Genomic DNA, 18004 nt, shown 5'->3' with positions numbered 1-18004 from the left:
AGAGTTGTAGATGATCTTTTGTGTATGGGTAAATATCTGTAAGTTTGCATTTATGTATATATACTAAATGGCTAGATTCTTTTAATGTAAATTTCAATTATTGTAACTTAAAATGTTATAAAAGTAAAATGTTAATAGTTTAACTTTATCTGAAAACTTTGAGGTAATGCAAATCCCCCAAAATTAAAAACTATCTACTGTATTTTTTAAAAAATATGTTTAAACACAAAGCTATAGGACAATGATTGCTTATTTATGTCCTCTAAGAACACAGTTCCTTCCCTAACACACACAGACACACACTACCACCACCATTCAACATTTGTTTTCACAGGAAATTTAGGGTTGAATTAAATGAAGTCCTCAGCAAAAATGTAACTGTCCTGTCTGCATGTTTGTGTATATATATAACCTCAAGTAGGGCATCTGTGATGGTCTCTATCACCCATGTAGATGTGGGGATATGCATAATATGGGCATGGGGGCAATGTGAGGTGTCTCTGAGGGCAGTTATCTTTGGATGTATTTGATAATGAGCCCAAGCTGAGTGGTGGAGGGATTTTCCCACTGGGCACAGCAGACTGTTTGGAGAATGAAGAAGTTACTTTTCTGGGGGCGTCTGGGTGGCTCAGTAGGTTAAAGCCTCTGCCTTCGTCTCAGGTCATGATCCCAGGGCCCTGGGATCGAGCCCTGTGTTGGGCTCTCTGCTCAGTGGGGGGAGCCTGCTTCCTCCTCTCTATCTCTGCCTGTCAAATAAATAAATAAATAAAATCTTTTTTTTAAAAAAATTACTTTTCTGGATATATTTTGTGGAGAGTGACTTTTGACGGTAGTGTAGGGGTAGAAGTATGAACCAAAAGTTCTAAAGAGCTTGGTGACATCCCTTTGCCGGGGAGGAAGGGATGGAATTACCCAGAATGCACCCTGCCTAGGACACTAGTCTGAGGCTAGCTGAGGAGAAGCAAGGACTGATCAGTGATGCCCAGCCTCAGAGATAGTCCCCTGAGTCTTCCTCCTTCCTTTTGGCCTTCACTCCAGCTTCTTTGCCTCTAATGCCACCTCACCCTCTCAAGGTTCTCACCTGTGAGCATTGTGGGCTGTTATCATTGATGTCCAGGACGAAGATCTCTACAAGGACTGAAGCCTGGAACTTGCCATCGGAAGCTGTGATTCTGAGCAAGTACTTGGCAGTGTGTTCACGGTCCAGGGTTTTCCTTGAGAAAATCCTCCATTCATCTCCAGCTTGGCTGATGCCAAACTGGCCCAAGGGATCTCCCTCTAAAAAGATGGACAGAGCTTTCAGAAGTCAAGGAATAGGAATGTCCCAGGCTTTGTGCCTTAGGTGGCTGCCCACATGACAATTTTTTTTTTAGGATTTCTAGGAAAGACAAAAATTTCCTCCCTAAACTAGAGACCCACAGTTCTATATTGAGTCAGTTATTTGGTGTTAGAGAGGTTCTTCTGACTTCAAAGCCCTATTAAGTGGAATTATCACTGTGAGAAGCACCACTCTAAAATATGTAGCTGAGGTACAGGTTTCTTATTTTTTTGTGCTTTGGGAAGACTGGGGGAAGTTAAAAAAGAAGCATATTTCAATTTTATACAAAAACCTTCTTATATCTAGTATCTGTTCAACAGTAGAGGAATGGGAAGTGATCAACAAAACTAAGCTCTCTGAGGTTTTATTTTACCAGTGAGGACACCGAATAAGTGGAGGTTCCCATGGATCACTAGGTTTGTTTCTGAGTCATCTTTCCTTGACCCCAATCACTGATAGAGGAGATGGATTTATGAGATTCCAAGATTCCAGAGTTCTAAGACTCAACTATTCCAGGAATTGGTGATCTACTGACATTTATTCTATTACTCAGAGATGTTAAGATTTTGTGTTTTTCATAGTCTGATATTATAAGATTCTATTTCCCTAAATTTCCATATTTCTAATGACACTGTTCCAGGATCTGTTTCTATAAGAGCCTATGATTCTTGGTTGGAACTTTACGTTCTTAATTTCCAGTCAGAGAGATGTGATAGCAGATGGAGCCACATCTATAGGGATGGGATGACATGGCACCCGGGATAGGGGGAAAGGGACACTGAGAAGTAAAGAAACTCCTAGGATGCATGGGTGCCTGCCCTCGGCTCAGGTCATGATACCACCTGGGATTGAGTCTGGCATTGGGCTCCCTGTACAGTGGGATTCTTCTTCTCCCTCTGCCCCAGCTTATGCTCTCTCTTTCTCTCTCTCTCTCTCTCTCTGACAAATAAATAAATAAAATCTTTTTAAAGAGAGAGAGAGAAGTAAAGAAAGTCTTTTTTGGCCACTGGCTAGCTGGTTCAGCCACTGGACAGGGGCTGAGGTAATTTAGGTTTGCAGTAAGTATCCACTGGGAAAAATAGTTCACAGGGTGTGGTTTTAATCACAGACCTGACTCAAGCCTGGAGTGTGACTTTGGTTGAGTTTCTGCCCCTATCTGTGTGTGAAATGAAGGATTTAGCTGGAATCATATCTATGGAAGGGTTTTTACTCTAACACTTAAGTCTTGTGATTGACTTAAGGAGTGTTTCTAGTATCCACAACTTGCTCTAGGTGGAATACACTCCACAAAAACGTCAACTGACAGAGTTTTCATGGATCACACCATTACTGATGTCTTCTCCATCCCCTAGAAGCTGAGACCGTTTACAGTATCTCCCTTCTATTCTGTCTACTCTGTCTAAAGAAATAAGAAATTCTCTCTACAAAACACTTTCCAATTTATAGGAGGCTCTCAAGAGCTTTTTCAAGTTAGATCTTACAAGCATCCTCGTAAGGTGAATGAGAACAGGGATGCAAAGTCTATAGATGAAGCAACTGAGATCCTGGAAGGTTAATTGATCTATGCAAGGTCACATCGCTAATAGGTGACAGAGACAGGATTTGAATCCATGTCTTAGGGCACCTCCTACTATACTTTTTTCAAAGTACTCCAGTGCTTCCATTCCAAGACAGTTATCCTTACCTGTGATATAGCAGGTGACCTGTCTGTTCTGCTCAGAGATATCAGCATCCAAGGTTTTAAGAGTGACCACAAGTTCACCAGGTTCATTGTTCTCAACCACAGATCCTCTGTAGTCTTCAGAAGCAAATTGGGGAGCGTTGTCATTCTCATCTGTAATGGAGACTTCAACAAGAACCTGAGAAGATAGCTGGATGGTCCTTCCATGGTCATAGGCCACCACATAAAAACGGTAGTTCTGGTGGGTCTCACAGTCAAGTTCCTGAAGTGTGGTGATCCAGCCAGTCTCACTGTCAATGGCAAAGAGCTCATGGATATTGCTACCAGGGTCCACTGGAAGCCTGTAGCTCACCTGGCCATCACTGCCAGTGTCCTCGTCATTGGCAGTCACTTGAATGACTGAGGTCCCCACTGGCATATTCTCAGTGAGAACAGCCTTATAGGGATCAGCCTCAAATATAGGCCTATTATCATTGACATCTTTCACTTGGATATTGACAGAGACCAAGGAAACCAAGTGAGTATCATTATGGGGACAATGTGCCATTAAATCAATCTGGTACCATTTGGTGGACTCATAGTCCATGGCCTTTCTCACCTTTAGAACTCCTGTGTTTCGGTCCAAGGAGAAGACACCATCCTTGTTGCTTTCTGGTGTAGTACCCTGCACTAGACTATAGATGACTGGATCTTGAGCAGCCATTGCTTTAACAGAACCAATTTCAGACCCTTCTGGAAGATCTTCAGATGCAGAGAAAGTATACAGAGGTTCAGAAAATTTGGGCAAGGATACTTCATTAGGAACCACCTGAAGTCGTAGCAGGACCAGAGAGTTCCAGTGAGGAGGGCCCCCATCTTGGGCTTTGATTTTTAAGTCAAAGGCACGATTTTCCAATCCCACCAAGCTCTCCTTCACCTTGACAATACCAGTAGTTGGGTTGACTTCAATGACTTCTTCATCCAAGTCCTCCACTGAGTCCACTGAGTAGGTGACATCTGCATTCTGACCCTCATCTGCATCGTAGGCCAACACCTGAATAACTGGGGAATCTTTACTGACATTGGACTGAATGGACACTGTGTACTCAGATGCTTTAAATTGTGGAGGGTTGTCATTTTCATCTGTCAGGATGATCTTTACAGTGCAGAAGGCCACTCTTCCTCCTCCATCCTGAGCCATGACTTTAATAGCAATAACTCTCTCTGTTGAATTTTCCCGATCCAGTTTCTGCAGAGTGGTGATCTGGCCATTGGGGTTTATAGAAAACTTCTCACCTGCTAGTTTATTGATGATGGTATAATCTACAGTACCATAGGGACCACTGTCTTTATCTATGGCTAGCAACTCAATCACCTTTGTTCCCACCTTTGCATTCTCTGCTAATTCTGCCTCATAAACATGCTGTTGGAACTCTGGGCTGTACTTGTTGGCATTTGTAGTGTTGATATACACTGGCACAGTTGCCTGAAAGACCCCATCAGAAGCACCTACCCTCAAATTGTAAGAAGAGTCCAGGTTCTTTTTGCAAAGGTTAAACATAGAAATTATTCCTGATGAGCTGTTAATGGAGAAATGCCTGTCCTGATTGCCAGAAAGAATCAGGTACTCCAGATGGGAGGTGTCCCTGCTGTCAGGGTCAAGAGCTTGAACTTTAAGAACCAGGTGTCCACAGGTTGCCAGCTCACTGACATTGGCTTCATACTGAGGTTGTCTGAATTCTGGGGGGTTATCATTGATGTCAGATACATTAACAACCACAAGAGTTTCACCAGTGAGTGGGGGGTCTCCTCTATCCATGGCCCTGACCTTCACATGAAAGTGTTGTTGAGTTTCATAATCCAGCTCTTGAACTGTGGACATCTCCCCTGTGCTCCCATTGATCTGGAAGAATTTGGAAATATCTGAACCATCCTCTACGATCTGATAGGAGACATCACGGTTTTTCCCTGAATCCTGGTCAGAAGCCAACAGTTGGATCACAGGAGTCTGAGCAGGCAAGCCTTCTGAGATTGAAGTAGTGTAGACCAATTGAGAAAAAGTGGGAGGATTATCATTGATGTCCTCCACCAGAACCTCCACCGTGGCCTCAGAAAATGACCCCAAAGCTGTGTCTGTGGCTCTGACTGTGAAGACATGTTTGGTCTTAGACTCATAGTCCAAAGGGCCTGTTACTGTTAGAACTCCAGTCTTAAAGTCAGTGGTAAAGAGCATCAGGGGCTCTTCCTCCACAATGTTGTAAATGAGTCGGAGTCCCTCTGGACTTCGGGCCTGGGTGTGGAGAATTGGCGTATAGAGTGTGATATTTTCAGGCACTCTCACTTTGTAGTAAGGGCTCTGAAACAGTGGGTTGGATTTATTTCTCACGGTGACAAGTACCTCTTCCTCAGTCTGGAGGGATGGGGTTCCTCCATCCCGAGCAATGACTTTGAGGTGATACTTATTTAAAGCTTGATAGTCAAAAGGTTTCTTCAGTGATATGTCCCCAAGGTAGGGGTCTATTCGAAAATATGTGTAATCTTCTGCAAATGCATATGTTACAGCACCATTTACCCCCAAGTCCTGGTCAATGGCAGACACCTGAAAGAGGACATCCCCTGGCTCTGTGCCATCTTGGATAATTGTGTAGTAGGGCAGGTGCTTAAATTGAGGGGGATTGTCATTGACATCCTCAACAGAGACTCTGACCAGAGCCTGAGCCACCCGCTGAGGGGTCCGATTGTCCCTCAATTCCACTGCCACCTCATAAGTGTCCTGCTCTTCTCTGTCAAACACCATACCTCTTGTCTGCAACACACCTGCTGATTTGACCATATGAAACATATCTGTGCCATTCAACAGGAAGTAGGAAAGAGTGTCATTCAAGTGATTGCCCTGGGCACCAAGAATCACCAGTGCCTTTCTATCCTGTAAATTCTCCTTCACTGTTGCCCTATAGACAATCTGATCAAACTGTAAACTTGTGTTAGGGGCTTGTGTCAAAAAAATTTTTACAAGAGCAGTATCTTGATACAGGCCATCAGAAGCCCTGATAGTGAGCTCTCTAGAGACCCCCAGGAAAGCAGGATTCAGTACAGATATACGACCTGTGATAGAATGGATGGCAACAGCTTCATCAGCATTGCCAGTTTTAATACTATAATTGACTTCTGAGTCATCGTCACTGGCCCGCACGATGAGGAGCTCCATACCCCGATGGATGGGCTTCACTACTGCTACTTCATATACATGGTCTGAGAACCTGGGAGGAGAGTCATTTACATCTCTGACATTGATGATGACCTGGACAGGCCTGGATGCAAATAAGATAGGGTTTCCTTGGTCATGGACGTAGACGCTGAATTGGAAAGAAGGCATGCTCTCATAATCCATCTCTGATATGATGATTAGGGTTCCCATGCTGGGATCAATTTTGAAAAACTTCAAAGCCTCTGGATCCAAAATTTCATAGACCAACAAGGAATTAGCTTCTTCATCACTGTCAGAAGCACGAATCACAAGAGGGTTGTTGTTTTCATCCATGATCATGCTGTACAGAGGAGCTGCTTCACTAACTTGGCCCACAAAAATGGACTTGAAGAACATGGGAGCATTGTCATTTTCATCAATGATGTAAACAAGAGCCATGACATCAGTAAATGCACCTGCCATATTGCTGCCTCGGATTTTCAGCTGATAAGATGAAATTTTCTCATGGTCCAGTTTCTTGTGGGTGGAAATGAGGCCAGAATACGAGTTCATGGAGAATACACCATCCTTGTTTCCCTCTCTTAATTCATAGGTAACTTCTGAGGAGCTTGTGGCTGACACAAGGAGGATTGGGGAGCCAACAGGGATTGATTCGGGGATCTCTACGAAGTACTCAGCTTTGGAGAAGATGGGGGCACTGCTCTCTGAGGGGTAGACATTAATGATCACCGTAGCCAGGTCATGCCACTGTGGGGAGCCTTGATCTTCTGCCTTGACTGTCAGACTATACCGGGCATGACTTGCCTGATCAAGTTTTCGGGCCAGAGTGATGGTGCCTAGCAGGGCATCAATGTTGAAGAAACCCTCGCTGTTCCCTGAAACAAAAGACAAGACAAACTGAAATTTGCCACATGTTCAAGATATACTTTCTAGATCAGTAAAAAGGCTATCACACAAAACTTGGACAGGACAAACAGATACATCCCGTGTTACTGTGGATCTAGTTATGATGTAGTTTATAGGGAAGATACCTACTTTCTAAAATACCTTACATGGGGTACATAGTAGGTATTCTGTAAGTGGCAACTTAATGATCACTCAGTTTTGGGGTCACAACTTAAGCTGTGAACCAGAGCTGCAGAAGGTCTTGAAAGCAAAAAAAGGAAATGTATGCTTTGGAAGAAAAGCACACTCCACTCTATTTCAGTTGTGGCTTTTATAGGAGAGAATTAAAACACTACTCCGTCTGTTCCCCATATAGTCTATAGTGGGAAGATCCTTCCATGTCAGGGTTGAGTGGCACAGAGTTGAGTGGGGAGGGACTGGATAGAACACCCAGACCTTGAGGCTCCTGATCAAATGCCCTTTCTACCACTCCCAGATTTCCTAAACTTCAGGCATTCTCACATTGCCTTTACAAATTTTTCTTTTTTTTTTTTTTAAGATGTTATTTATTTATTTAACAGACAGAGATCACAGGTAGGCAGAGAGGCAGGCAGAGAGAGAGACAGGAGGAAGCAGGCTCCCCGCGGAGCAGAGAGCCTGATGCGGGGCTCGATCCCAGGACTCTGGGATAATGACCCAAGCCGAAGGCAGAGGCTTTAACCCACTGAGCCACCCAGGCACCCTGCCTTTACAAATTTTTCAATACCCAGTCCCTACCTTTACTCTTTTGGATTATTATTGAATGGGTATTTTCCTTTAAATTGATTCATTGTCTTAAATTTAAAGTCTTTTAACAGGCAACTTTTGTATCGCTGCTTTAAAAAAGAAAATCATTATTGCTTGCCATAAACCAGAGGTTACTATAGAAACAAGACAGTAGGAAAAATATCTTATTAAAATCTGGATAAAATCTATTGCTTGCTAAAGGATGTGTGCCTGAGACCTATCCTCTTTCTATGGTAAAAACAAAGAGTAGAAAGTGTTAGAGAAGAATTAAAGAGATTCTAGGACCCAGGGAAAGCTTTGTCTTTGACTAATCAGGAAGCCCAAATAAGAATAAAAGGGGAGTACTTTCTCCACATCTGGTAGCCTATTTATGGTAGCCCTTTTAAAATTTAATATTTATTTTGATGAATGCACAATAACATTTCAAATTTAAGTTTCAAGGAAAGTTATAGTTATACAATATTATATGATTCACAAAAAATAATGTTGATAATTAATTGTATTTCCCTAAAAAAAAGTGTCTCAAAGTTATCACAGGTTTTAAAGTCTGACCTTATTTAGACAACAACACTCCCTTCCTCCCCCCTTCCTTCCTTCCTTCCCTCTCTCTTTCTCTTTATGGTAGAACAGATAACATGAAAGCTCCCTCTTAGCAAATGTTTAAGGATATAGCAAAATATTGCTAATTATAGGCACTATGTCACACAGCAGATTTCTAGAATTTCATCTTGCAAAACTGACACCCCCCCCATTTTACTGAGATGTAATTGACATATGATGTTGTGTTGGTTTAAGGTGTACAACATAAAGATTTGATGTACATATATATTGCAAAGTGATTGTCAAAATAAGTTTAGCTAACATCCATCATCTCGCATAGGCACATTTTTTTTCTTATAATGAGATGATTATCTATTTAATGCCATGGCTCAGTAACACCTGAATAATTCTGCTCACCACAGGGTGCAGGTCTTCCCCTCAGGGAAGTATTGCTCTTTTACTCTTCTTATGCTGTTTGTCACTCAGGTGCATAGTTTATTATTTCAGTGGCAAACAAATAGCTGGGCTTCATCACAAAACACTCTATCTGATTTCCCCCGGTCATGGAAGCCATTCTCCAGCTGACCAGCGAGGTGATTTCCCAATTTGCCCATGTGATACAAACCCTAAGTTCTGTCAAAGAATACAGTTTCAATAGGTAGACTGCAGTTTAAAAGTAGCTCTATTAAAAGTAGCCAAGTAAACCACCTAAGCATAATTATAATTTGTTATACCACTAAGAGAAAAAAATTGGGGTGCAAAATTGTATATTCACTTCAGTCTTACTAAGGCAAAAAGATGCACCAAAAAGACAAGTGGGAAAGACACAAAATGATTTTGTTTGTGCGGAAAACTATGGCTGAGTGCTATTTTCTTCTTCATATATTCCTGCTTCTCTCATGTTTTAAAAAATAAGCGTGTGTTACTGCTATAATCAGAAGACTATTTTAAAACTAATCTTATCTGGGAAATGAAATTAGTACCTCCATCAATGGGGTTGTCCATGAGATAAAATGAGGTAAAAGATGTGAGTGTGCTTTATAAATCACAAAAAGTAAGCAACTAATGGGTTAGTATTACTGTTTTTCAGTGATGCATAGATTTCTGCCACATGGCAAGATATAACAATTCTGTTTCTTAAAAAAATGCAAAAGTTCTGATTTCTAGGAAGTATATAAGCAATAAATGAACATTATGCTCTGTGAGAGCATAAAGCAAGTCTCATTCACTATGTCCCTCCACAGATCTAGCTCTATGGAGTATAAACTTTGTTAAAGATAATAATTATTACAGGGGTGCCTGGGTGGCTCAGTGGGTTAAGCCGCTGCCTTCGGCTCAGGTCATGATCTCAGGGTCCTGGGATCGAGTCCCGCCTCGGACTCTCTGCTCAGCAGGGAGCCTGCTTCCTCCTCTCTCTCTCTGCCTGCCTCTTTGCCTACTTGTGATCTCTCTGTCAAATAAATAAATAAAATATTTTTTAAAAATTTTTTTAAATAAAAAAAGATAATTATTACATATCATTAATTATGAATTATCAAACATTATAATTATCATTAATAATTAGTTGGATTCTCGATATTGTCATTTTTTGTTTCTTTGATTATGTATAATTAACACTTATCAATGATAGCAATAAACCCTTGGCATTCATATAATATTTTACAGTTTACAACATGTATTAACATATATCTTCTCTTTTAATCTTTAAAATCTTTCTGGGACAGGGAATATTGTTCCCTTTTTTTTTTTTTTAAGATTTATTTATTTATTTATTTGACAGAGAGAGATCACAAGTAGGCAGAGAGGCAGGCAGAGAGAGGAGAGGAGGAAGCAGGCTCCCTGCTGAGCAGAGAGGCCGATGCGGGACTCGATCCCAGGACCCTGAGATCATGACCTGAGCCGAAGGCAGTGGCTTAACCCACTGAGCCACCCAGGCGCCCTATTGTTCCCATTTTTGAGAGGGGAAAACCGTATAACAGATACAAAAATGATACAGCCTTAACAGAAAATGTTACTCCTAAAGGTAATTCCTAAAACTCTGCCATACATCTTATAAGGTATTTATAGGTCCTTTCTGTCATAAAGGCACAGGTACTACATTTTAAAATGTTGCATGGACTTCATAAGCATCCTTTATGAATGTGGTTATTGGTGAATTTATATAATATGTATATGAATTCTTCCATAACTTAAGTAGGCTCTTAGCTCTTATCCTTACCATCTTCAGAAATACATTAAGTTAGGTTATTATAATCCCAGAGAATGCTCTAGAAATGGTATTTGCCACAGTTTAGAGAACCTGGCATTTGATCTACTTGCAAATTCATGGCCCTGGGCCTTTTTCTTATTGCCAGAGACTCTTCCCTCACGCTCTGGACTCATAGCCAAGCCTCTCACCTTTGAGGAGGGAGTAGTGGACCTCAGCATTGGCTCCCCGGTCACCATCCATGGCTCGGACCTGGAGCAGCTCTGTGCCAGGGGCCGTGGTGTCAGGAACGCTTGCCTCATAGTGGAGCTGGGTGAAGTGGGGTGGGTGGAGGTTTCCATCCTCCACATAAATGGACACCCACACAAAGTTCCTCTTGATGGGCATCTCCTGGTCTCGGACCTATGGGCCCAAGGGGATAATGCCATGAGCAGCAAATGGAACGGGAGGAGGAAGGGTTAAATCATGGTCAATGTAATAGAATGCTGGTGGAAAATATATCTAATTGTAACTCTCTGTGTTCTTTTAAACTTTGCTCTCATTTATGTTCTTTTTTAAAAATAAATTTGTAAATTAGTGATTATTGGGCTTAGCCATTTTCATGGATACTCCCACTTTAGGAGAAAGGCAGAAATAAGCACAGAAACAGTAATGTCCAAATTAGGTCTCAGAAACTATTAGTTCCTCGAGATGTTAACATGTTATGCAGGGGGGAGAAAATTCTAAGGGTGACTAAATTTAGGGGGCACTGAATTAAATGAAGTTAAAGTTTTCTTTGCTGTAGGATTTTTCAGAGCTTTTATTGTATATTTATGTGCTATTTATAAACTAGCACATAAAACCCTGCAACTTGAGCCAGGGAGGCTGGCTTTGATTCTGGTTCCATCATAAAGAACTGTATGATGGTGAGCAAGTTTTTGTACCTCTGTGGGCCTCAGGTGTAAGATGAGAGAAGTGCGCCGGGTCAGGGCTGAGACCCAGTGAGACCCATGAGGCACGCAGGGCGTAGGTTGAGGGAGGCTCCCTCTCAGGGTCACAAAATCGTAGGCACAGAACCCTGAAAGTGAGTCTTTCTTCCATGTTGTGCCCTGCACACCTCACTTCCTCACCCCAGTGCTTGCTGTGGGGGGTGGGGGACAGTCTCTGGTCTTTCCCCACCTCTGACACGATGTCAGCCCCCATGTGGTCATGCAGTCATGGAGCAGGGAGAGAACTATTGGGGAGTATTTGGAGTGAGCCCAGAGAAAGCTGGGGTTGCATGTGCCTCCTTGGCAGCTCTCCCCTCTTCTTTACTCTCGGACATCCCTTATGGTAGGCGCCTCTGGCTGGCTATGAAATATCACATCTCATGTCACAGATCATCCCGGGCATCCATACACATCAGGGGAAAGGGAACCTTCAGCATGCCTCTGTGTGTGCACCCCCACACATCCACATGCAAGTGCATCTTCCCGGATTTCTCAGGTTACTCACCATAACTGTCAGCGTGTGATGGGAGGGGCCCGAGCCCAAGTCCAACTTCCCCACCGTTACCAGGACACCACTGCTTGGGTCCAGCTGGAAGAGACTGGCACTTCCCGGGTCTTGGCTGCCATGTATGGTGTAGATGAGGCCCTTGCCCTTGTCTGGATCTGTGGCCTGGACTCGGAGGAGCTCCACCCCAGGAAGTGTGTCCTGGGGAACTCTGACTTCATAATGAGCCTCCAGAAACTGGGGCCGATGGTGGTTAACATTGGCGATCATGAAGATGTAGACCTAGGGAGGAGAATGAGAGAGAAGGTAGACCGTAAGCTCTAGGACCTTGTCTTTCAGTCTGGTTCTTCACCATATCATCTGTGCCTAGTGTAGTACCTGGCACACAGCAGTCACTCTATAAATATTTGTTGAATGAATGATAGGGTTTCAAAATCACAAAGCTTTGAAATAACATGCAGTCTAGTGGTTTTCAGAAAACAAAATTCTGGTTCAAAGGGCTTTTTTCTTCAAGTGAAATTTTTTATGAAATTCCAACACCTGAAATAGGTAAAACTCAGGCTGAAGCCATAGTAGAAATCCAGGAACTCACTGACCATCATTTCTCATACCCATGATAGCCCCTATAGAACTCTACCTTAAATTGAAAACTGCTCATTTAGACAAAGCCCTTCATTACACAGAGATCCATAGTGGAAATGAAAATTGCCCCAAGAGCACAAAGTAGAAAGTGTATCAGGTAAGACTGGAGGGCAAAACCTTGATTCCAAATTCAGTGCCCTCTGAGATACACCACATCCACTGCAAGCCCTCCGTAGCTTCATCCCAACCAAGGAGGCCTCCCATCCGCTCTCAGCTCAGGGATCCCTGGGGAGGCTTCTCACCTGAGTGGCAATTGTGTGGGACCCATCGGTCACCTCCACAGTCAAGTTATAGTTCGACCTCCTCCTTGTGTCCAGAGGCTTGGCAATGACAATGCTGCCTGTGGTCTTCTCAATATCAAAGTCCATGTCCTTGTCACCACCTGGAGTGGGAGCAGGGGGGAAAGCACGCACCCTCAGTGATGGCGGCAGTGGTAGTGCCCAGGGACTTGGCCGGCAGATTGACAGGAGGTGGTAGTAGGTCCTGTCAAGTTATTGTCCAATTTTTTAAGATCTAAGTGATGATACAGAAAAATTTAAGTGTATAAGGACAAACTAGTGCCAGAGGACGTCCAGTGTTTTCCATAGAATGTGTTCTGCTGCCGGGACTGAAGCGGGCAGGAGTACTGGAGCTCTACCTCATGGCTTATAGGACAGTCTGCAGAGTCTAAATGAAAGAATGAAAGAATGAAACTAACTCTGTTCAACAAGAGGGAATTGATTTCATAAACTATATGAATCTAAAATATAGAATTAACATACAACTATTTAAATGTCTACTAAATAGAAATCTGTTTAGTGGCATGGAAATATATTCACCTTATATTTTAAAAGGTTATAAAAGAATACTTTAATATAATCCTAAATGCGCGTGTGTGTGTGTGTGTGTGTGTAAAGAAAAATGACTAAACAGAAAGACATCAACATTTTGGCTGTGGATTATCTTCTGACTGGTGGGAGTTTGAGTGATTTTAATTCACTTCTCACACTCATTGGGGTTTCCTTAATGATTTACGGAGTACATGTGTTAATTTTGTACAAAGGGGGAAAAAAGCCAAACAAGAATAGTGAATCAGAATTGAAATTAGATCCAGGAGGTCAAAAGGCTTGGGACTGGTGTACATTTAATCTCTGAACCAGGCCGGGAATCTCTGTAAGAGCACTCCACAGTTCATGTGGTCTTGAAACCCTCAGAGATTCTTAACCTGGAATCCCTGGCTTGGTTTCAGAGAATCTATAAACCCTTATATTTGTGTGCAAACATGTGTGTGTGTGTGCGTGCACATGCACATCTTTCTGGGAAGAGGGCCTGAACATTCATAAGATGTCCAAACAATTCATCAGAGTCCCAAAGGGGTCTGTGATTCTCCTCTCCCCAGATATTTTAACAAGTCTTCAAAGGAATTGCAGAGAAGACCATGACAGCTTGGACCCAAGTGTCTCCTATAAAGAAAATGGACACTTCCCCATGACTGTGAGGATGGAACCTGGGATTCGAATACTGAGCATGGTCCCAGGGTACAGCAGTCCTCAGGCTCCTGGTGAATGATGTCAGCTCTACATGGATCTCACATTGAGGCAGGAGAGAAAACACAAGACTTGTGCTTTCTCCCAAGTCTCCCAGGCCCTTGGAGTAACTGAGGCTCTGACCAACTGCGACCGGTTGGGGAGGGGGTCCCAGGGAGGCCATGGAGGCTCTCACTGAGATCATAGCTAGTGTGGAAGGCAAGTTTGGCAGAAATGCTGCTTCTGCTTACCCGCTGGCCTGGAGAATAAGGGAAGAGACAGTCACTACTCGTAGCCAGAGGAGGGGCTGCCAGGGAGCATGACCTGAATTAGAATGCTCAGAAGGACTGGGCTGTGAGCACCAGGGCTGGGCTATAAGGATGGGAGAGGCTGGCCCTCCTCGGGCTCTCACCGGAGATGTTGAACCAGAAGAGACCCGGTCGGCCCTCCACACTGATGACGCCCACCATGTGGTTCACAGGGTCAGTCTCCATGACTGTGAAGCTGTAGTGGGGCTCGTCAAAGGCCAGTGGTATGGAGGAGGACCGGGGCTGGGGGATCCACTCGATGTGTAGCCGGACACTGGCTGAGAGTGGTGGCTGCCCACTGTCTGTTGCTTTGATCTGAAAAGAAGCCAAACCTGAAATTGAGGCTTTGTCTGCAGGGTTGGGGCCAAGAAATAAGAAGACCTGGGTGGTCAGCCAAGAGACAGAGCACCCTGTGACTGATGGAGCTGGGCTTTTAGCCACTCGTCCATTCATTCATTCATTCATTCAACCACGCAGTTGAAGGCTCACTGTGAACAGGCATCATGCTAGTTCCTACAGGCACAGTGGGGAACTAAACAAATAACCTGGGCCTAAGAACTTTATGCATAGTGAAAAAATATCAGAGCCACCATTAACTGAAGCCTTACTGCATGCTAATTCTCAAGCTGGCCTTGGCATATGGGGCCCTTCCTAAAAATCATATACATAAACTAAATAGAATTTATGGAGCTCTCACTAGTATCTGGCCCTGCTCTAAGAGCAATATGTGCTCTATCTAATTTCATTCTCATGACATTCCTGAGAGAGGTACCATTATATCTCCCTTTAGCAGGAGGAAATGCATTCAGCTGTCTGAGATCAGCTGCCTGGCCAGCAATGAGGCTGACAGCCTGAATGTCCCTGTCCTAGCCACTTGTTATGTTGGCTTCCTAGAAGGAAAATGTTCTTATCCCCATTTTGCAGATGATAAAACAAAGTTCAAAGAGGCTCAAGGACTTGTCCAAAGTCACACAGGTGTAAAAGGGCAGAGCTAGGCTTGGAACCCAGGCTTACATCCAAAGTCTAGGCTACTCTCACCAAAATCCTTACCTCTAAGAATAGAGCAGATTTCACAGGCAAGAACCTTACTGCCTTCAAAGAGAAAGGCCCAGAATTCTGATGCTTTGGCTGATGTCAGGGCTCCCATTTCTCTCAGAGAAAGCCAGGGAAGGAAGTACCTACCTTCACCATGCCTGATGGCTGTTTCCCTTCTCCTGTATCCTCAAAAAAAAATCCCTTAGCAGATATGACAGTCCCCCCTCTGCGGCCTCCATCCCCTCCTCACCGTGAGAATGTTGTATTCTCCAGCTGTGAAGGTGCTGCTGGATGACACCATGCCTGTGGTTGGGTCGATACTGAAGCTCCCTTCATCACTCTCCTCGATACTGTAGGTGACCCTGCCATTGAGACCCTCATCGGGGTCTGAAGCCACCAGCCTGTACACGGGCCCAGGGGTGGCTGGGCTCAGCCTCTCTGGAAGGCGGACATTGAAGAGCTTGTGCGAGAACACAGGGGGGTTGTCATTGACATCTAAGATGCGTACCACCACCCTGGAGATGGACTTTAAGGAGGGCTCCCCATTGTCCAGCACAGTCACCTAGGGACAGAATAGGGTATGAATCGCCAAATGCAAAGCATGAGTATGCATCTCCACCCACTGCAACCCTACCACCACCCCTCCCTTCGACGGCCTGAGAATAGTAGTCGGTCTGTTCGTTGGTATATGCTTATGATTTTTATTATCGTAACTTCACCTACTTGGAACCCAGCTCTCCAGTAATCTCACCCACAGGAAAGCCAGAAAGAATTGGAAGAAAACAAAGCCACAGAGGCTCTAGAGAGAAGCTAGTGCTCTTTACTCAGGAGGCCCATGGGCCATTTTTTGGAGACCATTTACTTTTTATTTGCTTGTAATTCTCATGAGCTTTGTTCTCTGGTTTCCTTAAGCTACTGGAGGTTAGAAAAAAAAAACAAATGAGAAGATGTTTATGAAGGAGTGGGTGGTACCTTTTGAGTCAGACATGTGGACCGATGGATGAAATGAAATCCAGAGGGAGAGAAAAGGCACTAAGACAACTTCAGAATCAGGGGCTATTACATGTAGGGGCAAATCGTCCTACGCATCAATAGCCTCAAGGGCATCCTACAAGATAGGACATTTCCACTCTAAGTGGTTCTGAATTTTTTAAATATTTTGGTGTCTAAAGAGAAATACCTCTACTGAACTAGGGAGAATGCCTCCGTCCCAGAAGGCCATTTAGTAGCTGCTTACTAATATTACCTATTTCTGACAAAGGGAATGTGCAGACCTGGGAGCACAGAAGGCCAATTTATTTCAATTCTGCAGAAGAATGTGCGTCCCTCCCACCCGATGTCTTTAAGACTGAAAGAGATGCCTGTTAATCAGTTACGGATGGCTCCAAAAGGGGTATAACTAGATTCCTTCCGATTTACTCCCCTCTTCTCTGATTTACTGACTCCTCTTGTTGGATTGGGCCCCAGGGATGTTTACGTGATTTTAGAAACATCCTAGAACCCACAGCTCTAGAGAACAAAGGTCTGGGTTTTCATCGGGGCTCAGCTACTGCCCCAGTACTTGACCTGGGGTGACTCTCTTTCTCTCTCTCTCTCTCTTTCTCTTTGGCTATAGGGATGGGCTGGAAACCAGACTCAACAAGTATATAGCACGTGTGTACCACTCCCTCTTCCAGCACTCACTGCAGTCTTTACTAATCAATCAGTGCTTCCTGCCCAGTCCAGACATGGTTTCAGATTCCTTCCCTTCCCTGTGCTGGAGAGCCAGGGAAGCCCCTGAGAGTCATGGCCACCAACCAGGGCAAGACTCAGCCTAAGAAACTCCTCCACCCTGAGCCCAGGGCCCTCGTCAGCCACAGTGCCTGGAGACACGCGTGTGGCCTCAGGGCCTGGCTCTGCTTCCGCTTGGACTCCTTCAGGTTTTTGAATCCAGTGAATGAGTTCATACCATTACTCACCTCCAGGATATGTTCATCCTTGTTCTCTCTGTCCAGCTGCCGGGCGGTGGATAGGAGACCTGGGGGAGAGGTGGAAGGATGGAGGCCTGAGCAAAGGGCTCCCCAGGCCACTTTCTCGGGAGTGAGTTTGCAGATACATCAAATCCTAGGGCAGAATTTTTCTGGTCTTTGGAGAAAAGGACATTACAGAGGGGAATGGGACTCTGGAGAAGAAAGGGAGGTGAAGAAGTGGGAGAGCACAGCAGAGATCATGGGATCAGTGGAGGTTCCCACCTATGTCCTGCTTTCACCATTAGTAGGAATGCTGTGTGCAAGGTACTGTGGTGGGAGGGGGAAGCAGCTTGTATCCTCTGGGCTCCTCTCAGCTTGCCTGTAAATTAAGGAAGGTGGATTTGGTTATCTGTAAGTCTAGTTTTAATTTTCTGAGTCTCTACGGCTATAAATTGAGGGCACCTGAAGCCACAAAGGAGAGAAGATTCT

General features: G+C 44.0%; 1 protein-coding gene across 2 annotated transcripts in view; it reads right to left on the bottom strand.

Moving 5' to 3' along the window:
- The window catches only part of FAT2 (FAT atypical cadherin 2), an 80324-nt gene that overhangs the window by 32370 nt on the left and 29950 nt on the right, over positions 1-18004 (bottom strand). For both annotated transcript variants that reach the window (XM_032337256.1, XM_032337257.1), the window contains exons 4-11: positions 17525-17583; positions 15817-16128; positions 14636-14846; positions 12961-13100; positions 12077-12358; positions 10795-11005; positions 3003-7061; positions 1082-1278 (exon numbers count right to left, since the gene is read on the bottom strand). In XM_032337256.1, the coding sequence (XP_032193147.1) occupies positions 1082-1278; positions 3003-7061; positions 10795-11005; positions 12077-12358; positions 12961-13100; positions 14636-14846; positions 15817-16128; positions 17525-17583 (5471 nt within the window). The remainder of the gene's footprint in view (positions 1-1081; positions 1279-3002; positions 7062-10794; positions 11006-12076; positions 12359-12960; positions 13101-14635; positions 14847-15816; positions 16129-17524; positions 17584-18004) is intronic.

The sequence above is a fragment of the Mustela erminea genome, chromosome 3 (genome assembly GCF_009829155.1).
Source record: "Mustela erminea isolate mMusErm1 chromosome 3, mMusErm1.Pri, whole genome shotgun sequence".
Lineage (NCBI taxonomy): Eukaryota > Metazoa > Chordata > Mammalia > Carnivora > Mustelidae > Mustela > Mustela erminea.
Note: the sequence above shows the minus strand (reverse complement) of the source record. Positions and strands in the feature narration are given on the sequence as shown.